The sequence below is a fragment of the Phalacrocorax aristotelis genome, chromosome Z (assembly GCF_949628215.1).
Source record: "Phalacrocorax aristotelis chromosome Z, bGulAri2.1, whole genome shotgun sequence".
Lineage (NCBI taxonomy): Eukaryota > Metazoa > Chordata > Aves > Suliformes > Phalacrocoracidae > Phalacrocorax > Phalacrocorax aristotelis.
Window position 1 is genome coordinate 60,619,502 of NC_134311.1, and position 25,101 is coordinate 60,644,602.

Here is a 25,101-nt window from a genome sequence, read left to right on the forward strand (position 1 = left end):
CGTAAGACGTTGCCTCCCGGGCCCGGATTCAAACGGGCGGCGGGCGCGGCTGCCGGTTTCCGTGGAGACGGGAAGACCCGGCAGCGTCCATGGAGCCGCGGCTGGTTGGGCCCGGGCCCTACCGAGCCACCCGGCTGGTAAGTGTGTCCCCGGGGCCCCTGTGGGGCCCTACCGCCGCCCGGTGCGGCTCCGCGCACGGAGGGCGGCATTCTGGGCTCTCCTGGACGCTGGCCTGGCCGCCTGGGTCTGCCCCGCCAGGCAGCGAGCCCTGCGCCTCTCCCGGGCAGCCGCTGGTCCGGAGCCGGCGGGGCGCTCCTCAGCCGTCCGGGTGTTGGCGCTCCCCAGGCTGAGCCCTGCGCGGGGCGGCTGGACCTGGGCGCCCCGCGGAACTGGGCTGGAGCGGCGGCAGAGGCCGGCAGAGCCGATCCTCGGGGCAGCCTTTCGTCACAGTGAAGAGCCAAGGGGCGGTTAAAGCTGTACCCGCAGAGCCGCAGGTAGTGGTACGGGGCTCTAGATCTTTCAGCTTCCTAAATCTGGTGTTTGTTCTCAGATCTGAAGGGTTTAAACTGTACTTTTAGGTTTTAGTGTGGTTGTAAACGCAGATGATCAAAGTAGTACGTAGTTCCGCGCTCAGATCTGGCTGCATTCTCATCTCCCTTGGCACAACTGAAACGCTTCTAGGGGAAGAGCTCCCGTAACGGTTTGCTTTGTTCCTCTTCCCTAGTGGAACGAGATCATAGAACTTTTTCGTGCCGGGATGCCTTTACGGAAGCACCGGTGTCGGTTCAAAAGCTACGAGCGTTGCTTCAAAGCCTCGGAGGCGGTGGACTGTTTACATGAACTGCTTGGCTCTAATCAAAACTTTGGCCCAGAAGTGACCCGCAATCAAACGGTTAAGTTGCTTAAAAAATTCCTGAAAAACCACGTTATCGAAGATATCAAAGGAAGATGGGGCAAAGAGGACTTTCAAGATGATGGCCATTTATATAGGTAAGCCTGTATACGGTGACTAAAAAATTTTGGGTTTGGGAAACAGGGAGTAACAACTCGTGTGTATTGGTCTTACAAATGTTTTTGTAGAATGCCTTTGAAAAGGTGTTAATGTCTCTTCCCTCCCCCTTCTTTAGTGAAAGGCAGCTGTCATGATTTAATATTTGGCTTGGGGTTTGTTGGTTTTTGGTCTTTTTTCCTTGTTTTTAAAAAGTTTTGAAGGGCACTTTTGCTCGATTACACTCTATGAATACCAACAAAAACTTTTGCAGCTTTTACAAGGTAGTGAGTTCTGTTTGCCCTTAGTAGGCATCAGGTTTGTCGGTGCTGGAATAGTGCATATTGGGAAGATGTTAATGGAAGCCAGGATGCCTTTGAGCATCCAACTCCAATTGTCTTCCCTCTCCCCCAACCCCCTGTTTTGGATGCTGTTTCCAATCCTGAGAGAAGAGAAAAGCCCTCAGAATTTAAAAGTCATTAATGAAAAAGCCTTTTTCTATAGTCTTTGTGTTGTAGGTCAAAGTTGTCTTAAGAAAGACAGAGTTATGTTTGCCCATCCTCAAGGATTCTTGCTTACTTATACTTGTTTAGCCTCTCAGCTGGTGGCATGTTAACAGAGGAAAATAATTTTCTTTGTAATGAAAACTTAGCATTAGTGGAAGGGTTTTTTTGACCCCTTGTGACCTCAGTTAAGGTTTGGGTGTCCAGAAGTTGTGGGCTCTGAATTTTTACCATCTTGTATTGTCCTGTTTAGTGAAAAAGTCGTATAAAAATGACCATTACCTTAAGTATGGATCTGTAACTTATGGTGAGTCGTCTTCTGAGGAAATGGGAGCTATCTTCATGCAGAGCAACAGGAAAAATAGGTCAGCAATAATGCTATGTTTCTACTTCTCTATATATTATTATATGCTTAAAGAAATCTTATGCATTACTTTTTTTTGGTAACGATTTCATAATATTGTCTTTGGAGAAATGCAGGTAGTACTGAATTTCCACTTGATGTAGATAAAGTCAATTTTTCATTTTGTTCTGTGATCTTAGTTAGTTTGTAGGGTGTGCCTACGCTTTATTGCTGTCTAGCCTGTACACCTATGCTGTAAGTACAGTTGTTCATTACTGTCTTATATTTTAACTTGGAATACTTTAAAAGTAAGAGGTAAGTATGATGTAATTCACTTTGCCATAAGCAAACCTGGGTCAAGATACTTCTTGTAAAAAGAACTATGGTTTATGTTAAACTTTTTTTTCCTGTGCAGTTCAGTTGATTTGCAGTCAGACTGGGTCATATTTGTATTTAGTTGCAGTAACAAATTAGCACCAATTCAAGTTGTTCATTATGGTACTGTGTGACATCTTTTAGTAAAAGCAGTAGCTGTTTTTTAGCCTGCCATCTGAAGGAAACGACAACGAATGCTACAGCTTCCCTGCCAAATCAGTTAAATATTCAAACCAATTTCAATCAACTTTAATAGAAAAAATTTAAATAATTTGGAGGGAATAAAGACTGAATGTTCTCTCCAAACTTAGTCCCATAAAGGGAAATTGCATGTTAAAAATGTTACATTTTAGAATTTGGGACTCTAAGTTTGGAGGACCAGTGTATCCAAGGACTTGCATCTGGTGATATTTTGAGAAGCTCACCCAAGAAAGTCTGTTGCTAAGTATATAGAAACAATATACAGCTCTGCAGTCTGTGAGCTGAAATGGCTGGGAAAGCGTGCTGAGGAAGCATTATGCATGCTTGTCCTGTTCTTAAATTCTTCTCTGGCCATCTGCTCATGGCTGCTATAGAAGGGCAAGATACTGGGATAGTTTACCTAGTCATTGGCTAGTTCAGGTTGGAAAACAGGCATGGAAGACAAGAAGAGCTGCAGAGGATCTTAGTCTTGACTTCGGGCTGGAGAAGGTTAAATGTAAAGGAGTGGTGTGGAGTAGGCTTTCTACTTGTTTAAACAGAGTTAGAAGAGCAGTTGAGTGCTGGTACAGCACAGGGTGGTAAGTGTGTTATTGGTTTGGTATGTTCCTAGCTGAGTCCTGCTCTGCCTATTCTTCTTAGGACAGCACTACCTGTAGTTTTTTTTTCACTGGTGCCATAGGTTTCAAGTACTTTGCCTCCTTTCTCTCTGGGCATTGACTCTTTGTCAAAAGATTAAATATGGGTTTTGGTAACCACTGGTAGTATGCTGCATCTCTTTGGTTCGGGTTTGATGTGTTTGTGTGGTTGTGGTTGGTTGGTTGGTTTGTTTTGCATTGGCATTGTGACACATTCAATATATTTTGTTCTTTTTCTCCTTTGTATTTTAAGCCATGACTTTCCTGAGCTGCTGGCTGTGGAAGTTGTTTGGGTGAAATATTTCTGTGCTTTTCATTTTCTATGTCCCCTGCCTAATGATCTGCTATTGGGCAAGAGAGGTCTTTTGTTATATCTATCTTAATGATGTTCTTTTTCCACCTCCCGTTCAAAAGCTAACTGAAAAAAAGTTACTAAAGTTATTAACTGAACAGGTTTTTTACTAAAACTGTGTATCTTTCATGCATCTTGAATTGGAGATAGGTTTTTACTGCTGGGCTTGGTGCATAAATAAACAATGTATGCTACTCACAGTTTTGGTGTTTGGCTTTAAGTATTAAAGCATGCTTTTCTCCTATTTATGGAGTTCCAGCCGGCCTTTATGTGTGTATTTAATGTTCTGGCAGCACCCTCTGGTGGACATTCCTGATGTTACGTTGCAAATACGTTTCTCACCATGTTGATACAGGTAACAGTACAACTCGCTTTTAATTCCACTGACAGTGTTTACTCTGGAAATCTTGATATGTTTCATACCTTTTCTATAAATTCCTGTGTTAATTTACTGTGACTGTACACTGTGGTGCACAGGTGTTTCATTCATTACCTTCACGCGTAAGTGTAGATGTCTGCTCTTGTTCACTCCACAGAGTACGAAAAAGAGATGTTGCTGATTGTTGATTTGCCTGAGAGTATTGGGCAAGTATTAACTGTGAAGGTGACAACTAGTGTGGCTTCTAGAAACAGCAAAGACTGACTGTCTGTGTGTCCTGACTTACTGGCTCAGTGTAGCCTGCAATAATAAATGAGAAGTTACAGTTCTGGAAGATGTCAGGTGTTACATTTTTGGAATCTAAGGAATTTTATTAAAAGTTGGTACTCTGCATTGCTAATAAACTTCTGGGAATTCAGCTGTGGGACTTGTTATACCATCAATACCTATGTTAGTTGACCCTGTTCTCTATCTATTGCCCTGGACACAAATGGGTACCTCTATTCCCTCCTTATATAAACTCCTAAAACTAGTGTTGCTGGTGCTAAACCATGTTAATCTTGACATGCCAACCTTGAAGTGCTCCTCAGCTGCTAGCTTTAGGTAACTTTATTCTGTCTATCATGAAACCAGAGGCTTTTTATTGTTCATCCAAAATCTTGGCTCTACCTAGACCTTGCAGTAATGTTACCTGAAAAAAGGGGATGCACCTCCTTTTTCTGCTTTTAAGAACTCATTCATTTACTGGTTGGTTGAGAATCAGGACAGCAAATGACATAAAGCTAAAAATTGTGAAGAACTGGAGGGCAAACAGGGAAGTGTTGAGAATACTGTAATGCAAAGGAATAAAAGGCTGCAGATGTTTTAACATTAAACTCTAAGAAATATCGAAGAAATATTGAGTAGTTGAAAAATAGTTGAGAACACTCAACGCCTGAACATCTGCAATGTAATCTGAGTTACTTTCAAAAGGCAGAGTAAATCTTGCGGGATTAGTACCAGGTGCTTCTTACTTTTTCTCCGGGTTTATCCGAAGGAAGTGTTACTTCCCTGTGTTGCAGGTATTCAGATGAAGAGTGTTGTGGAACCTGTCAAATGGACACAGTGTGCACGGTCAAAATCATAATGTGTTTAATCCATGCAGTATAACACTATTGGACTAACAAAGCTGCAATATTAAACTAATTTAAAAACTAATTAAGTGTTGGAACTGCCTTTAGAGGAAACCTGAGGATTTCCTGAGCATTACAATCTTTCTGGTAGGATATAAATGCATGCTATCCAGCTGTGTACAAGCTCTTACTGCAAGGTCACAGACATAATTGTCCTTTACGTTCTGATTAAAGAGTGAGTGAGGCTGAAGCAACTTCTTGAAGCATGAGGAATCTTAGCATCTAAAACCTAGGAGTGCAGGTAAACAAGGTCTGGTCTGGTCTGGTGATATGCTGCCATTGAACCTGATTTGCCTTTCTGATGTGCTGCCACTAATTCCTGTGTACATGCTCTGACCTAGGTTTGGCAATAATTTAATACTGATGAAGCTGGAGATGTGACTGAGCTGAATGTGATCTGGGACAGTTTGTTTTCCTTGTGTTCTGCAAGGACTAGGTTAGGTTTTATTTCTGCTAATTTCTTCAAGGCACTGCTTGAAATGCCTTAGAAAGTGAGTGAGTTTCCTGCACAACCAGCTGGAAAAAGACTGCAGAAAAGAACTGCAGGATATGATCTTTGCATAGAAAGCATATAAACACAGAAGAATAGGGTAGTGTGGACAAAACTTTGTGTGAACACTTGCATGCATGCTAATTAAATCCATGTGTTAGTCATGTGACTTGTTTATGTAGCTTTGCTTTAGGATGTGCATGCTAGCAGTGCTCTTGGCACAGGGAAAATCTATCCAGAGCTTTTTCAGCAGAATCAATGTCTTTTAGTGAAGACTGAGTCAGTTGTGTATACATAGGCAGCTGCTGTTATTTGAGATGCACTGGGATTTCAGACATTCGCCCAAGGCTCAGCTGTGTTGTGGGAGGTACAAAGGACCTGACCTGCTCTGGAGCAACAGATGGAAGCCAAACAAGACACCTTAAAATGTTTTATGTGCCACTCAACACCAGTCTTTGGGCAACTAAGTCGCACTGTGAATGTCCAATGTATTTGTTGTATTTTTGCATGTGACGGCCTACTACGGTTTTGCGATGGTAAATACAGAATAGGGTGGAGTTCAGAGGCATTAAAAGTATTCTCTAATTATAGATTTCCTCCTTCCTCACCACTGAAGCCATATCCAAAGAAACCTTCGTGTGGAAAAGAAGTAATTAAATTTCCAGATTGGAATGAACCGAATGCTGGCACTTCCCAAGAACACATCCCAGTGAAATCAGTCACAATGGTAAGATATACAGTTTTAATTTCCCCAGACGTAAGCATATTTGGAAAGCAAAACTGAACTAATGATCTCTTTGTTGTGGCACAAAATACTTGGTTATAAAATTAAATATAAAGTACTTTTATTTTAAACTTATGTGAAGTAAAGTTGTTCTTAATGTTTGCTGGGCACGCTGGCTTTGCGTGTTCTTTTTGCTACAGAAAATTGTCTTGAGCATCCTGAGTTCAGTATGGTTGTATTTGCCCATATGCTTGCGTTCCAGTCTGCTCAAATTCCAATAGGGCATTTATTATACTTCGAGACGAAATAGCTTCTTTACTGTCACTTACACTGTAACTCTTATTCAGAGACTTCATGTAGCGGAATATATACAGTATTACTTCCTTCCTAGCTGCTATGAGGTTGTTAGTGATTCAGTTTCCTTTTTGATAAGGAATATGTTGTGGCTAAGGAGAAGTGATCCTGGTTTCATTGCTACCCATTTTGACCTTGGAGAATCATCCTGCCCCATACTTACCTGGACTGATCTGGCCTTTGTAATTTTTTTTTTTTTTTGTAAATTATAAAAGCTGTTGCTTTTATTAGTAAACCAAAATTGTACCAAGTCTTGCCGCCTGGACGTCTTAAAAGCCTAGGCTTCTGGAGTTATGTATATTCTAAACCCTTCCTCCTGTGTATCTTGTATGTGAGTGTTCTCATATTTTGTGAACTCTTGGGACTTCTTCGATAATATTGGCCTTTTTCGTAATGCTCATCAGTGCAGGACTCTAGCCTTGGATTTCTTGGTGATCAATAGTCTGTTTGGAAAAGTAGCTCCTACCATTGTGCTGGACATCTAGTGGTCCTGAATGAATGGTTACTCAGTATTTGTAATCCAGATCAAGTGCACCTTCCATGTACACCAGTCTTCTGAAGAGGAAGAAGCATAGTCCTTAGAACTTCAATAGTAGGTAGAAGATTAAAAGGGAAGAAAGAAAAGACAGTGCCAAAGACAAGTAAGGACGATAGAGTATTTTAGTTACTGAGCAAGTATCTGCTGCAGTTTTAACACGTTACAGCCTCTAACTATCTGCTCCAAATTTTCATCCAAGCATCGTGGCCTGATAAGAGTTAGCAAAAGACTACTTATATACATCTGACTCGTGACAGCGTATGGTCTGGCATAACTCAAAATATTTCATTGACAGTTTGGTTAATACAGGGGACCATAAGTTGAAGTAACTGAGGCAAAGGAATGAACTTCTTTCTGCTGGCTCTTTTATAGAAAGGTGTAGCTTCCACTGGAATGGCAAAGTAGATAGGTAGCTGAAAGTGGTAGCACCTTAAATTGCTTCAGATGAAATCTGAGCACTTATTGGCTGTATGTGGGTTGATGGGTCTCTGTAGTGAAATACTGATGTGGAAGACCACGTACTAATTTCAGAGGGTGCTATTTGTTTCAAACTAGCTGTAGTCTAATGTCATGGAATGACAGATGATTAGTGCTTGGTGTAATTAGGTACATTCCTGGAGTGCATTTTGTGGTTTGGTTGTGATCACGAGGAATACTGTTAATGTACTTTAGGACTGCCCTGTGATGTAAATCAAAGAACTGGGAATGATTAGGAGTTTTGCCTTGAAAACTATGCTGCTGACACAAACTGTATTGTATGTCCATGCATTGACACATTGATGACAATCCTCAAGCATTGAGCTTGGGTGTGAAGGAGTATTAAAGGATAGTAGTCTCTTGCATTCTCTGCTTTACTTTATTCTGTTATAATGGTGGACTAGACCTGACGGGTCTCCTCAGCTGTAGTTATTTCCTTTTACTTTCTTCACAAATAGACCCTGCTAATGAACTCAATGTTTTGTTATGATCAGTATACGCTGAACGAGGATGAATATCGGTCTTTCATATCTCATCTAATAATTCTCCCAATGATTTTTCCATTAACAGATGTTTAATCTTAAAGTGGTAGCTGAAAACAAGTGAGTTAAACTGATTTTAATCTTGGAGAGGATCTGAACACTAAAGGCCATTGACTCCTGAACTTCAACTGCTATTCTGACACATAATTTTTCTGCTCTGGACAAGTTACGTAACTGAGAAAAGATGCTGCACTTCTATGAAATATATACACTCACTTGCATTCTGGAGATTTTACTGGAATTCAGGAATATTTAACATACTTGTAATAGGGAACATGCTACACTATAAATGTATTCTAGTGTTCAATATTTGAAAAGTCACCAGTTAGTGAGGAGTGGTTTTTCTGATTTCAGAACTCTGAGATGTGGTACAAGCGACACAGTATAGCTATAGGAGAAGTACCAGCATGCAAACTGGTGTTCCGCAGAGCGCTAACACAAGCACATATAGAAGAGATATGGAAATCCATGACTTTGTCACGGTGAGTATACTTGTGAGTCATTTGCTGTTTGAGTAAAACCATGTAGTAGGTGATAGTCTTGTCTGTGTTTTCTGGTACTGCTTGTAATTTCATCCATTCGCCTTTGATTTTTGCCATCAAAGCCATAGTGGCTAGACTGACTATACTGCTTGTTATTTGGCTAATGAATTCGGCAAATAAAGTTTGCAAAGAAACTTTATTGTGCTTCATCCCTTTTGACTTTTTCCTGTTGTGTTATCCAAGTCCTTTTGTTGTGTGTGTTTTGTCTTGTTTTATAACTTTTTCCTCAGTCTTTCTCTTTTTTTCTTGTTATGAAGCACTTCTTCAGAAGTGCAATATCATGAAATCTTTCAATGACAGGTACAATACTTTGCATGAGATAAGAAATGGAGTTAGCTAGTTGAGTGCAGAAGGCTTTGAGATTCATATATTTGTTACTATTTCCAAAAGGAATATCCTATGCAAAGTTAAAGGCAGTGCTTTAGATTATTTATGCAAGAGAAAAAAATAATATTCATTAGTTATTTTTACAGCACAGTTTGAGGCTTTACTAATGATTACTTTCATATAAACCTAGCACACTATCTCCATGTAATAAGCATGGTGCCGAGGCAAGAAGCTCTGGTACCGGCACAATCTGCAGTGGAGTGATCTAGTGCGGTGCTCAGGGGAGTTTCCTCGACCAGGGGAACTCAGGGAAGTGGAGAGACCCACTGTGAGCCTGCAGCTTATGCCACAGTGGCTAATGAGACCTCTGTGAGGCTAGGAGCAACAGTGGCCAAGATCTCCACAAGTATAAAAGAAGCCCTTAGGGAGCACTGGTGACCAGGAGCACCATGAGTAGGGTGGGCAAACAGGGCATGGTGCAGCAGTTTGCATGGAAGGGTGTGCAGGAAGGGCGCTGAAGCTCTGCCAGCTTGACCAGGGATTAATGGTATCCACCCGGAAGAAAGCCATGGCCTCTCTAAACTCTGCACCGTCCCAAATGACACAGCTTCCCAGACAGAGCTCCAGTGGGAACACACTGCCTCCCAGCTGTCCAGCTGCAGAGTGTGCCCTGCTCTTATGCCAGTATTGGACAGCAGTAGTGAGCACACCTGTGGGTGGTGCGCCCAGGTAGAGGAACTCCTCCACTTAGTGACAGAGCTCTGGGAAGAGGTGAGTAGGTTGAGGAGTACCAGGGAGTCTGAGAGAGAGGTGGATTAATGGAATGGCACCCTACCTTCCCTGGGACAGGACTGCAGGCAGACAAGGACATATGACATGGAGGATTCCCTATCCTCTCTCCACCTGGCCGTACACGGTGACTTAAGGGATGGGGGCAATGGTGACAAGTTCCTGGCCAGTGCAATAAGTGTATCTCCTCCGTGACTATCCCAGCTTCCCTGGTGCCCTTGCATAATAGGTACAAGACTCTGCAGGTTGAACTAAATAATAATGAGGACAACGGTTTATCTGGCTTGAAGGTGTTGCCGAGGTTAAGTCAGCCTACACCCTGGGTCAAAACCACTTCCATAAAGAAAAAAAGACAGGCCATTGTCATAGGAGTCTTTCTTCTGAGGATAACAGAAGACCCAACATGCGGACCAGATCCACTTCTTAGGGAAGTCTGCTGCCTCCTTGGGGCCCAGGTTAAAGATGTGAAAAGAAAACTTCCTACCTTGGTACGGCCCCTTGGGTTATTATTCATTATTGATTTTGCAGGTAGGCAGTGATGAAGTTGCAACAAGAAGTCCGAGGGTGATCAAGAGAGACTTCAGGGCCTTGGGACAACTGGTGAAGGGATCAGGAACACAAGTGTTCTCCTTCCAGTGCAGGGAATGATGAGGGAAGAAACAGGAAGACCCAGCAGAACAATGCCTGGCTCTGAGACTGCTGTCACTGGCAGAATTTTGGATTTTTTGATCTTGGATCCATCCACACAACAGCAGACCTGCTGGCAACAGATGGGGTAGCATAGGAGTTAGCAGGGCTTTAAACTAGAACTGAGTCGAGAAAGGGATGAAACCAGGCTTGCTAGAGATAAGCCTGGGGGCAGCACACCAATGTTTGAGGGATGGTGTGCTAAGCAAGGTCCTTCAGTCTGCTCCACAATGTGCTAAGTACGCTGGAGCACATTTGAAATATCTTTATCCTAATGCTTGCAGCATGAGGAGCAAGCAAGAGGAGCTAGAAGCTTTGGCCCAGTCCCAGAGCTATGACATCACCGGCATAAGTGAAACCTGGTGGGATGAGTCCTGTGACTGAGGTGCTGTGATGGACGGTTACAAGTTTTTCAGGGGGGACAGACAAGGCAGGTGAGGTGGGGGGGTGGTGCTGTATGTAAGCGAGGGGTTGAATTTTATGGCACTTACAGTTAGTGATAAAATGGTTGAGAGCCTGTAGGTAAGGATGAAGGGAAAGCAAATAAAGTGGATGGTGGTGTGGGAGTCTGCTATGGGCCACCCAGCCAGGACAACAAGACTGATGAATTATTCTACAAGGAATTATGGAATGTCTCTAGATCAACTGCCCTTGTTCTTATAGGTGATTTTAACTTCCCAGACATCAACCAGGAATATCATACAGCAGACACAAACAGGCCCATAAAATTTCTGAAGATTATTTATTGGTGCAGGAACTAAGGGAGATAACTAGGAAAGGTGCCCTCCTAGATTGTTTGTAAGCAGAGAGGGACTCATGGGTGAAGTGGTGATTGGTAGTTGTCTTGGTCACAGTGACCATGAAGTAGCTGAGTTTCAAATCATGGTGATAAGAGAAAAACTGCCAGCAAAACATTGACCCTGGGTATGGGGAGAGCAGATTTTGGGCTGCTGAAGGAGCTAGTTAGTAAGGTTCCCTGGGAATCTGCTTTTGAAGGTACTGGTGTCCATGATCAGTGGTCACTTTTTAAGAGCCATCTCTTAAGAGCACAGAGGCAGGCAATTCCAAAGTGTTGGAAGTCAAGAAAGCAGGGCAGAAGGCTTGCTTGGCTAAGCAGAAATCTTCTAGAACTTAGGCAGAAAAGGGAAATGTGTGGACATTGGAAGCAAGGGCAGGTGACATGGGAGGACTACAGAGATCCTGTTTGCCACTGTAGGGAGAAAATTTGTGTCACCAAAGCTTGATTAGAGTTCAAGCTGGCCAGCACTGTGAAGGACAACAAAAAAGGCTTTTTAAAATATGTTAATAGGAAAAGGCGAATCAGATAATGTTGCTCCATTGCTTGACAAAGTCAGTCACCTCGCAAATAGGGATGTAGACAAAGACGAAACATTTAATGCCTCCTTCACCTCTGTCTTCAGCACTGATGATGGGCACTGGGTCCTGCAGAGCTTTGTACTGGAAGACCGTGACTGGGGGGATGATAAACTCCCAGCAGACCCTGAACTTCTTTGAGACTTGCTGCTCCATCTGGATGCACATAAATCTACAGGGCCTGATGAGATTCATCCCAGGGTGCTGAAAGAGCTGGCCAATGTCATTGAAGGACCCCTCTCCATTATTTTTCAATGGTCTTGGGGATCTGGAGAGGTCCTGGTCAACTGGAAGCTGGCAAATCTTGTCCCAGTTTTCAGGAAGGATGAGAAGGAAGACCCTGGTAATTACAGGCTTGTCAGTCTCACTTGAGGTCCTGGTAAAATTACTGAGAAGGTTATTCTGGGAGTTACTGAAAAACATTTGAGAAACAATGCAGTCATTGGTCATAGCCAGCATAGGTTCACAACGGGAAAATCCTGCTTAACCAAATGTAAATTTCCTTTTATGACAAGGTCACCCATGTAGTTGACCAAGGGAAGCCAATAGATGTGGCGTTTTGGGATTTTAGTAAAGCTTTTGATACTGTCTGTCACAGTATCCTTCTAGATAAGCTGTCCAGCACACAGCTAGATAACTCCATAATATGTTGGATGAGCAATTGGCTGATGGGTCGGGCTCAAAGTGTTACAGCAAATGGGGTTACATCAGGCTGTCAGCCAGTCACCAGTGGGGTTCCTCTAGGCTTTTGCTAAACTTCATGTGGTTGGTGATTGCCCGGCTCTCTAGTCTATCCAAATCTCTCTGCAAGGCCTCTATACCCTCAAGGGAGTCCTAAATTTAGCAAGAGCAAGTGTCAGATTCTACACCTGGAATGCAGTAAACCTGGTTATACGCAGAAATTGCGGGACAAGAGGCTGGAGAGCAGCTCCATGGAAAGAGATCTGGGGGCTTGGGTTGATGGCAAGTTGAATATGAGTCAACAGTGTGGCCTGGCAGCCAAAAGGGTCGACTGTCTCCTGGGGTGCATCAAGCAAAGCATAGCCAGCCAGTCAAGGGAGGTTTTTGTCCCACCCTACACTGTGTGGTGGTGGCCCCACCTCAACTACTGTGTGCAGGTTTGGGAGCCTCAATATAAGAAGGGCATCAAACTATTAGAGTGTGTCCAGGGGAGGGTGACAAACATGGTGAGATGTCTCAAGGGCAAGACTTAGGAGGAACGGCTGAGGTCACTTGGTTTGTCGAGCTTGGAGAAGAGAAGGCTGTGGGGTGACCTCATCACAGCCTACAACTTCCTCATGGGGGGCAGCGGAGCGGGATGTGCTAACTTCCTCTCTGGTGACCAGTGATAGGATGCAAGGAGGTGGAATGAAGCTGCATCAGGGGAAGTTCAGATTGGACATTGGGAAAAGGTTCTTCACTGAGAGGGTGGTCAGTCCCTAGAACAGGCTCCCCAGGGAAGTGACCATGGCACCAAGCCTGTCAGAGTTCAAGGAGCGCCTGGACAATGTTCTTAGTCATATGGTTTAATTTTTAGGTAGTCCTGTGAGGAGCAGGGAGTTGGACTCAATGATCCTTATGGGTCCCTTCCAACTGGAGGTATTCTATGAGTCTATGAAATGGAGAGGCCTCTTTTTCAGAATCATATCTATCCTAATACTGCATGTTTGCCTCTTTCAGATTAGATTATGTATGAACTATGTGTTTCTTTATTTTTACAGATTACAAAAGGTCTTGGGTTTAGATTCCCTGGATGAAGTGTTAGACACAAAGCTTGTGAATTCAAAGCATATAGTCCAAAATGCATACAATGTCAATAAGCAAGGCATTGTCACTTTAGAAGATAAATCAAGTGAGTATTTTAGAAGTTTTCATTTAACTTTTTATATTGTAGTTTAGTAGTACAAAAAAGTATTAGTTCTACTCTCTACTAACGTAGCATCTTTATACTTGTATGACCATATCTATCTAGAGCTTTTACAAAGTATGCCATTGTTATCCTCTGACACCCCAATAGTAAGAATCAGCATTTATTCAACATTTACTCTCTTCAACTTATTCCTGCTTTAGCAGCAATGAAAGATGAAGGTGAAAGAGCAGCATATTTTGTTTTATAAAGCTGGGGATATTATTCACTTTGAGTTAGCTTTGTCAGCCTAGCCCTTCACTCCCTGAAATGGAATGTTTACATGAGGGAAATGTGTATTAAAAATTGGGAAAGAATCAAAATGTACACTGAGATATGTTTAAAATTTCTCAGTTTTGAGTTTTCAGTCAATGTGGTTTGAAACTAGTACTAAGTTTAAATCTGCTTTGCACATCAGGGAGAAAGTAAAGCATCTTTGCTGCTGGTATGATCTATTACAATAGTATTGCCACCATGTTTTCCACAAGATTTATAGAGAAGTGAAATATGAGACTGGGACCTGATTTGGTTTGTGAATGAAACCTCCAGAGTGTATACAAATTCATATGAAAGACAATTGGAGCATCTCAAGATATTAACTTTGTACTTGCAGAAATGACAGAACCAAATGTATCAATGCTTTTCATCATCTTCAGTGCAAAGTAAACACTTTACTATAATGCACTAGTGAAGGTGTAGGTTGAACTAGTTTGGCTGAGTTTTGCAGGGCAGGTTAAGGATTTGCAGTATGGTCCATTTTGCTGATTGAGTTATAAGAGCAGTAGGCATAACTGGTTGATATTGAGTACTGGAAGTACTAAAGTATAGATGTAATTCAACCTAGATTCCACATTAAAGTATAGTCTGCCTGCCTTTGCAATCAGTCGATCTACTATATAGAAGGAACTTAAAGAATTTTCAGCTTCACTTTTATCTTACAGTTTAACATTTTTCTCATTTTTTTCACCTTTTTCACTTTTTTCACCTGTCTGTTTCTCCCCTATGCAGAGGAACTACCTCACTGGATATTATCAGCAATGAAATGTCTAGCAAATTGTAAGTAAATTCAGGAGGGGGAAAAAAAGAATCCCACAACCCACACCTGTAAAAACCAATTGAACTTACTGCGCCTTTACTGCTTTATCAAATCCTGTTTATATTCACAGTCAATATTTTTTCTGATCATTGCTTTAAACAAAGTTGGAAAAGATCAGGCAGCGTATATTTTCCTGCCAGTGCAGCTTATTTCAATGAAATATGTAAAGGTTTATTCTATTCATATTTTTCCTCTATGTGTTTTCACTAGACTTATTGGAAATAGATCATTCAATAGATCAATACAATTTCAGTTATATTTTGAAGAATGAGTCTAAGTTTTTGTTGGTTTTTTTTATTTCCTTTCCTACTTGACGTAGCATTTTTATTGGCTGGAATAAAAAAATAGTGATCTAATTGGTGCCTGCAAATTAATTTTCTCTCTTTTTTTTTTTTTCCCTCCTCTTTGTAGGGCCCAGCTGCTCGGATTTGAAGCAGCCTACATACTCAGGATTTGAAAGAGATGTCTTCAAAACTATAGTGGACTACTTTGGCCAGATGAAAGAACCTCTTCTCACATTTCATTTTTTTGATGTTTTTGTTAGTGTGTTAGGTAAGTAGTTTGGGATGTAGTGAAAAAATTATTCTTTTTATTTGACTTCCTGGAATTAATTTACCATACCCAAATAGTATCACAGCTCATTTCTTTAGGACCTGTCCTGTCCATTCTACATGGGGAACAGTTTAATATTAAAATTTCTTTCATATCACAAGGTGGTTTTGAACTAATGTGATCAAAATGACAAGAACAAAATTCTTCCATTGCTTGTGTCTATAATTTTTAAAGGTGTCTGTTCACTGCTTAGCACTGCTGCACCTAATAGATGGATTTTAACAGATTTTTCTTTTTTTGCAAATGCGTAAGCATCTTAAAAATTCACATAAGCTTTTAGAAATTGCTTGACTGAAGTCTAGATTAAAAACTATTAGGGCTGGAAGGACTGTTTTTAATCGTGGTAATATGACATCTGAGGAAATTGAAATCTTTCATTGCTTAAACTTAGAATAGATGTTAACTAATCTAGTGCTTCAAAAAACCAATAGTTTAGTTATTAACTACAAATTCTTAAGGGTTCACACTAGGTGATATTCATCCATCCTGCAGCTAGAGATGGCTAATTGAAAGACAGTAAATGTGAAAATATTATATTATATTCTATGGTTAAATTTCAGAAAAGAGCAACTGAGTTGAAAAATAAGCATGCTTTGTAGCATGTTATTTTTCTGAGCTTCTTTAAATGGTAAAAACATTGCTTTTAATAAGTTATTGAGATGAAAAAGGAATTCAGAATCAGTTATTTCTGGAATTCAGTATTTTTAGACTTTGTGGACGATCTTGCTTCAAACTGAATATAGTTCCTTTTATGACTTTTTCTTCGACAACAGATATTCTTATAATATCTTTAAAAGTTTTTCCTGTCCTTTCATACTCTATTTCTGTTTGCTTTTCCATTGTTTTGCACATCTTTCAGGATTTAAGAGTTTTTATTTTGCAGTACTTGACAGACATAAAAATTCCTTACTAACAAGAACAGATTTACACACACAAAAATGGGAATACAGGCTTTCAGGAACTATTTAGTTTGTTTTTCATCTTCATACTTATACTGCCAGTACTTTAAAGTAAATTGTATGTGTTTGAAAATGCCATGTGTCTCTAGAAGTCTTGCCCAAACAGCCTCCTCCAGACACCTAACACAGGTATTTGAATGGCTAAAAAGCTGCATTTGGCCTGAGTGGGATGATTTGGGATATCTGAGCTAGGCACCCTTGCTGACTGGGGGATGGGTTTGGGCCAGATGATTCCCAGGTGTCTTCCACTTTTTTAATAATTCAAAACTATGCCCCCTATCTAGCCAGTGGAGGGAGTTCAAGAAGACAATTCAGCACACCTGTGGTGAAGCCTAACTCTGCTCAATATGTAATTCTTAACAATGAGGCTAATGTACACACTGTTATGAACCTGTAGGTAAATGTAGAGGATAATGCACACTCTATAGAGTACTATTTTGTAATAAGTGTTAATGCTAGCGTTGCAAATACAGATTTGTGGATACTGCCCACTACACCAATTTGTCATGAACATGATTTGTTACACAGCTTTGATTAGCAATTTAAGACTTATTAATATTTTTGAGATAGATCACAGTATTAGGTTGTAGAATTCTTAACAACACTTAAGCATCAGCCAGTTTAAAACAGCAACTTGATGGAATTTGTTACAATCAACATAGTGACTTAAAGGTTCGAGAATGGCAAGGTTCACTTTATTACTTACATGGAAGAAGTGCACAAAGGAAAATTTAGTTACACTCAAATGATTCACAGAGGGATTGTGGATGAAGGGGATAAGGCAGACCCTCCCACTGAGTCACAAGGTTCAGAATAGACCCCCTTGCTTTTTAAACTCCTGTCAGAGAAGTCTATGTGCAGCTAGGTCTAGCCTTAGTTGGCGAGCTCAGAAAGGTCTCCCTCGTGGATCACTATTTATAGGATCTCGAGATGATTGGCTTTGGTCAGTATTTTACATTCTGGCCACAATTCCTGCTCAAGTCCTTATGACCAAGATAAGAGCACCACAGTGCTTGTCCTTAGATCTCAGAGTGGTGCTGTGTACCATTCAGGGAGGAGATAGCCCGGCTGTGGACAGAGACTGCCTGATGCCCAAGTCATTGTGATCAAGATAACAGCACAATAGAGCTTATCCTGGGAGCTCAAAGTGGTCCGGGGTGGGGGGTGGGTGTGTGTGTCTGCACCACCACAGCTAGTACTGGAATGCTGCCTGTGAAGCAGTAATTTCTTAGCAAGTTGTGCATTTACAAAATATGGACAAGCAGATCAGTCTTAAGACTTTTATAAACCAAGATTTCAATCTTTGACTTTTCATATTGCTACCCTCAGGGAATTACAACCTTTCCACAGTGGTTATAGTATTTCTTCTTTCAGTAAATAAGCTTTCTGTTTAGTGGAAGTCTTCAGGAAATACAAAGAAAGTGTTATCACATGATATTTTTAGTAATTTAAGGCAGCCATGATGTGATCTGTACCTGTCTAAAAGTTCCATCTTAAAACCTGAGAAATAGAATCACAGAATCATTAAGGATGGAAAAGACCACTAAGATCATCAAGTCCAACCACCAACCCAACACCATCATGCCTCCTAAACCATGTCCCAAAGTGCAATGTCTATATATTTTTTGAATACCCCCAGGGATGGTGACTTCACCACCTCTCTGGGCAGCCTGTTCCAATGCCTGACCACTCTTTCAGTAAAGAAATTTTTCTTAATATCCGATCTAAACCTCCCCTGGCATAAGCTGAGGCCATTTCCCCTCATTCTATCGCAATTTACTTGGGAGAAGACACCCAACACCCACCTTGCTACAGCCTCATTTCAGGTAGTTGTAGAGGGCAATAAGGTCTCCCCTCAGCCTCTTCTTCTCCAGACTAAACAAGCCCAGTTCCCTCAGCTGCTCCTCATAAGACCTGATCTCCAGATCCTTCACCAGCTTTGTTGCCCTTCTCTGGACGCGTTCCAGCACCTCAATGTCTTTCCTGTAGTGAGGGGCCCAAAACTGAACACCACATTCGAGGTGCAACCTCACCAGTGCTGAGTACAGGGGCACGATCACTTCCCTGCTTCTGCTGGCCACACTATTCCTGATACAAGCCTGGACGCTATTGTCCTTCTACACCACCTGGGCCCACTGCTGGCTTATGTTCAGCCAGGTGTCAACGAGCATACCCAGGTCCTTCGCTGCTGGGCAGGTTTCCAGCCTTATTGAACCTCATACAATTGGCCTTGGCCCAATGATCCAGCCTGTCCAGGTCCCTCTGCAAAGCATTCCTACCCTTGAGCAGATCTACAGTCCCACACAATTGGGTGTCTGCAAACGTACTGAGGCTGCACTTGATCCACTCATCCAGTTCATTGATAAAGATATTAAACAAGACTGGCCCCAACACTGAGCCATGCGGAACACTGCTTGTGACTGGCTGCTGACTGGATTTAACTCCAGTTAAACTCAATTCTAATTTCAATTAGAATTTATTCTATTTATTTTACTCAAATAAACTCAAATATTTGCAGAAATTATAGGTGGCTTGTGTAATCATATCACGATGTCTCACTTGCTTCTGTTTTCAAATGAAGTCTGTCTAGGGCACTTTTCTTCCAAGACATTGGCTGAAATTAGTTTTCAGGTTGGCTAAGAAAATAGGATTAAGGTGTCAGTGATCATCAGATACTTTACTAACGAGTTAAGATTAACCTTGCTCTTTGCACAGGTTATAATGATTCTTTATACATAAATCTCGTTAAGCTTTATTATTTCCCAGGGCCTCTTCTAATCATATGCACTAGTGTACTTGCCAAATCTTCCTTAGAAATTAGAAAAAGCTTTGCTTTGAAAATTAAATTAACTACAGTGCTTTACCATTGTTTTCTTAGAATGCTATGTCTTTTGGCTGCCCTACTTACTGCTGCACATTTCTGTTCTTTTTTTTAATAACAGTTTCCATTTTTTATACAGTGTGAATTGACTGGCATGGCGGATGAGGGGACAGCAGTGGATGCTGTTCATGTTGACTGTAGTGAAGCTTTCAACACTGTCTTCCATCACATCCTTATAGGCAAACTGAGGAAGTACAGGCTAGATAAGTGGCTAGTGAGGTAGACTGGAAATTGGCTGAATTGATGGGCTCAGAGGGTTGTGATCAGTGGCACAAAGTCCAGCTGGAGGTCAATCAGCAGGGAGTACCCCAGGGCCAGTATATGATAAAGGGGCCAGTAGTGGTTAACACTTCATTAATGACCTACATAGTGGGATATTGTCCTAAGCAAGGCCAGAATGCCCTAAACAAGTGCGCAGATAATACAAAATGAAGAAGGATAGTTAATGCAGCAGGTGGCTTTACTGTCATGCAGAGGGACATCAACAGGCTGGAGAAACGGGCAAACAGGAATCTCATAGTGTTCAGGAAAGGACAATGCCAAGTAATCTTCTGGGGAGGAAGAACCCCATGCACCAGTGCATGCTAGGGGTGACTAACTTGAAAGCAGCTTTACTGAGAAGGACTTGGCAGTCCTTGTGGGCACTAACATGATCATGAGCCAGCAGTGTGTCCGTGTGGCAGTGAAGAGCAGCAGCATCCTTAGCTGCATTAAGAGCATTGCCAGCAGGTTCAGGGAGAGCTTTCCTCAGCACTAGTCAGTGAGTCCAGTGGAGGGCCACAAAAATTAAGGGCTTGGAGCATCTGTCACATGGGGAGAGACTGAGAGCAGGGACTGTTCAGTCTGGAGAGGAGAAGGTCAGGGAGGATCTTATTAATGTGTATAAAAGACTGATGTTGGAATAGCAAAGAAGAGGGATAGAATAGGAGATATTCAAAACCTGACTGGACATAGTCCTTGACTGTAGATGACTGTGCTTTGAACAGGGGTAGAAGTCTAGCTAATATGTAGAGATCACTTCCAACCTCTGTAATCTACAGAAAAAGAGTAATGTATCTCTTTGTCATCTTCCTTATTCCTTTTTTAAGAGAAATTACTGATAGACTTCAGTCATGCAGATATTTTGCTCCTGACTTCTGTGTTGTTCTTATACTAGTGCTATTTAGTCAAATGTGTAGTAGCTGCTTCCTTCACTGAGTCTTAGAAACGCAAAAGAGGATGACATTTTGGTGGTGAGACCTCTCTATAGGTACCTAAACTACCCTTGGATTCTACTGTGTCTGTCCAGTCTTCAGATATCTCTGCCATGCTTACATTCTGTGTTTTCTCAAGAGTTTGTAGGTAGAATTATTAATATATACTACAGGTGTGAGGCACATATCAGTATTGTTTTACCTGTCATTGATGCATAAACATGTTTTGTTTAAATTCTCTGACTGTTGCCCCAGACTTAACTTTTTTTATGTGGTTGGTACATCTGTACATACATCTCAGTTGTGTTAAGAACTGAGGGTTAAAAAGAGCAAAGGATGAACCAAAACATTGTAGTTCTTCATGTCTACTAATACCTAGAGTTGTTGGTTATGATTATTAATGTCTCCCAATGCATCAGAAGGAAATCCTGTAAATACTTAAACAAGGTATCCAGTTCTAGTAGTTCAGTTCACGGGATACCTTCCTAGACTCTTTGGGGAGTGGAGTTCTAAGGCCATCTTGAATGAGTAGGAAAGGAATTTGGGGAGACAGATTTAGAAATTCTATGTTAAATGCTATGGAAATACATAATTGAGAAATGTTGCCCAATTTTCTGATCTTGTGTAAACCAGGTCTGCTGCAAAAACATTGCAAGGCTGTAGAAGCTCTTCAGATATCTTGTCTCCTGCTGCCGCCAGAAAATCGGAAAAGACTGCAGCTGCTGGTGAGGATGATGGCAAGAATTAGCTTTAACAAGGATTTGCCACCTCTTTCTGAATCAGTGAGGACCAGAACCTTGGTATGTATAGTGTAAGGCAAAATGTCTAGATAAGGCTTTTGGCACAGAAAAAAAGATATTTAATGGAGAGCGTATATAAAATACAGTTTCGTTTTTTGCTTGTTTGAAGAACAGTTTGCCTATTCTAGCTATGTGGAAAACTACTCTGTATTTGAATAAATTGGGATTTCTTGTTATGTTGTGAGCAAATGAAGAATTTGCTCAGAATTTGGAGGTTTCCTTATCTTTCAAAGTTAAATCACCACTGATTTCACTATTGAGTAGAAAAAAGTACAATACAGTAGATGAAGTCTCTGATGTTCTTAATGACTGCAGATAGTGTGAGAGAAACAGACTGTGTGTTTCAGTCATAGTTATAAATATGTAGCTGAATGTTTCAATTTACCTGTTTTCAGTGATTTAAAAGAATTCCTACCAGTTTATTTCAGTACTAATTTTTTTCATCACTTCACTACAGCAATCTCTGGAAGTAATTTCAATCAGAATTTGGCAAACTCTAGTTTCTGCTAATGGCCTTTCTGTAGGACTACTTGAGGAGTTACCACTGATGTTTGCAACAGCATGTTATTAAAAGTTATTAGGCATAAATTAGCAATTCATACCGGCTAAGAACACATATTTCTTTTGGTTAATTTTCACATATTTTGGAAGAAGGGCAAAAGAAAACAGCTGTAGAACCACTCGATAAAAGTCCTATAGTAGCATGCATAAATCTAAATTTGTTCCATAGCAATTAAGTTTTTAATTAACTGTGGATAGTATTTGATTAAAGTAATTAAATTTTTAACTGCTACGGTTATAATTTAATTAACTGTAAATGGTCTTTGATTAAAATAATAATGTTATAATCTAAATGTTATTTTTAGAAAAGAATCCTTCACAGTCCAAGTATTTTGTACTAAGTTTTAATTCAGCAGTGTAGTCTACGGTACATGACCAGAAACCTTGATTGCCTTCTGTGCTTTTACTGTTAGAAGTGACTGGTGCACAGACAGAAAACTCTTGTAATTGAATACTTAGGCATAAGACTACGTGAAGTGAGCTGTATCTGAAATTTCAAAATAATTGTATTAAGTTTTCCCACTGGTGCTTAATGTGTATTAAATTCCTATGTTATTTTTTAAATCTCTGAAATGTTTTATGCCCTGTTTAACTGGAAAAGTGGCATGTGAAGTGGCTATTTGATAAAGTCTTGAGAATAAAATGGAATTCAGCCATTCTAAGTCTAAAGTCAGGCTTAGATTATATGTATGAGACAAGAGCCGTCTTCAGTCCACTCAGATAATGTCACTGTACACAATACCTTTTATTTTTTTAAATATTAATGTTGGAATTATTATAAGTATTGTGCTGTTTAAGTCTTTTTAAGAAAAGATTACTTTTTAAATATAGTCTGATTCCCCACCACAAACAGGAACATACACAATAACGGTGGTTGTTTTTCTCTCAGATGGTTCAGGCATTTTCCCGTTGTATTCTCTGCTCGAAGGATGAAATGGACTTGGATGAACTGCTTGCTGCTAAACTAGTATCTTTTCTCATGGACAATTATCAGGATATCTTAAGTGTACCTTCTGCCTTAAAATCTTCTATAGAGGAACATGTTGTACATCTCCAGAGAGTCCAAGTAGGTATCTAGTGAAAAAAAACCTCTTACGCCTCTGAGCTTCTAGACCAAGTTTATCCTTTCTGCTCTGAAGTTCAATAGTCTTAAAGATTTTTTTCTGTCTCTGCTAGCTTATGAAGAGCTAATTAATTTTGGCTGCTGATATTCAATCATAACTATCTATTTGAATGAAAAATAAGCAGATCTTGAATGGTTTAGACACAAGAACGCTAAGATATATTTTCCTGTTGGTCAGCACTATCTTCTCCATTAAATGGGTTAACTATATTTGTGGTAGTGAGGAAAACTGAATGGTTAAAAAGTGTTGCCATTAATATTCTGATTTTCTTCTAGGGTCGTCCTTACTTGCTCAGCTTTTTCTTCAAAATCTCTTTCTGTTTCCTGATACAATATTCTGTTTTGTTCAAAGCCGCTTTTTAGTTCTTCCTTCATTAATATCTAGTGAAAAAGTAACTCTTAACTTATTCCAAGAGTTAAATAGGCTTCCTTGGTGTCATTTTTCTTGACTTACTAGAACTCACTCAATTAGTGCAGGAGATAGGAGGTACGATTTAGGATCTTTATTCCATATCTTCTCTACTTAATGACTTCAGGTGGTCAATTTGATTAAACCATTTTAATGCAAATTTATTGCAGAAAACATAGCTGCTCTTTTTTTACTCTTTCTTCAGATAAAATACGCTGGGGCTGATACTGATGCAACTTTTCCTCCTCCATCATTTTGTCACCAAATCAGTACAGATGAATTTGAATCCCAGAGGGCAACTGGCGCTCAAGAACCCCTGGCAGCTTTATTGGAGGAAATTGCAATGAATAAAGAAATATCTCTGAAAGATAAGAAGAAGAAGCTCAAGCAAGTAAATAAAAATTCCTGCCCAGTCTTTAATTTTAATTTAAAAGCGTTATCAAGTCTTAGACATGTAGTCCTGTAGAGAATTACTGAGATTTAAAATAGTAGGTACTCTTGGGGATTTAAAACTTCTTAATCATTTAGAACAGAGGTACTGTGATGAATCAAGCTATATTAGAAAATATTACCTCATTCTCTATATAGAGTTTTAGAAAGTCCATTAGAGAAATAATAATTTTCCTGCTCCAGAGGTGGAGGTTGCACTGTAATTGTTTGATATTACAAGTTAGAGTGAGTTCTTCATTTAAATTGATGTATTTTTCTAGTTTCAGAAATCTTACCCTGAAGCGTACAGAGTACGATTTCCTACCCCTGAAAGTGAAGCGGTCCTATTTCCAGAAAAAACTAAACAGAAACCACCAATTCTGATGTGGGCCTTAAAAAAGCCTTTTCAACCATTTCACAGAACCAGAAGCTTTCGGATGTAAATGGTTTGAAATATATCAGCGAACTAAGTCAGAGCGTGTTATCAATGGATCTTATACAAAAGGAGTCTGAGCAGCATGTAGTTACTCAAAAGACTGCTGGATATACTGCCAAGATGGTAAAAAAGGTCAAAAGAAGAGGAAAGTATTGAGGTGGTAGAAATTTGAGCCATTATCAGTATTTTTGTAAATCATTATTATTTTAAATGCCTGTTATTTAAAAAACAAACAAAGTCAAGGTGATAAGCTGAATGGATGACAAAGTACACTTGCTGTGGTTTGATTCGACCATAATTTCAAGGTCTAAATGTATATTTTTGTGTAATGTATTATTGGTAACTAATCAACAGCTTTTTTTCCCCTGAAAATGAGTCTCTTGCATAAGATAAGCTGTGTTTGTTCACATAGAGCTTGAGGAATGAATTTGCTCTACGTGCTTGAAATAAGTATGAAACACTGGATTTTGTTTTGCTTTTGTACACCTTAGTGCTTTTGATATGTAAGATTTATTTTGGAAAACTGTAAAAACTCTTAATTTTCTGATTCATGTGATGCATTACAGCTTGAGTCAACTCCTCTTGAAATTCCAGTAACTTCTGTAGTGGTGACCCGTTTTTTAAAGCAGCTCAGTCTTTTAAGTCTTTTCCTGTATGCTCTTACTAAATATTGCCATACAAAATTGGATGCTTGACAATAAAATATATTTTTCCAGGAAAATTTGAAGCCTTCCATTTCCTCTGGAAATGGAATTCAAATATTGAAGAGATATTGAAGCATACATGCCTTTAATGATTTCATTTGTTTTGCATTATGAAATCTACTGTACCTATTATCTGACTGTGCATATAACTTGATTTTGACAGTACTGTTGATCTATTAAAGCATTACCGTCTTCAGATA

At 40.3% G+C, this 25,101-nt stretch overlaps 1 protein-coding gene across 3 annotated transcripts; it reads left to right on the forward strand.

Annotated features, from left to right (window-relative positions):
* DEPDC1B (DEP domain containing 1B) lies at positions 1-25,101 on the forward strand. Of its 3 annotated transcripts, XM_075078635.1 has the most exons (11): positions 3-137; positions 725-990; positions 6,030-6,165; positions 8,428-8,555; positions 13,514-13,644; positions 14,707-14,754; positions 15,206-15,346; positions 21,073-21,239; positions 22,690-22,866; positions 23,538-23,723; positions 24,043-25,101. In XM_075078635.1, exons 1-11 carry the CDS (start codon positions 90-92, stop codon positions 24,202-24,204), a joined length of 1,590 nt encoding a protein of 529 aa, XP_074934736.1. In that variant the 5' UTR covers positions 3-89; the 3' UTR covers positions 24,205-25,101. The 3 variants fall into 3 exon arrangements, with proteins under 3 accessions (XP_074934737.1, XP_074934736.1, XP_074934738.1); XM_075078636.1 differs by lacking the exon at positions 23,538-23,723 and having other exon boundaries at positions 1-137; XM_075078637.1 differs by lacking the exons at positions 3-137; positions 725-990 and adding an exon at positions 1,719-1,856.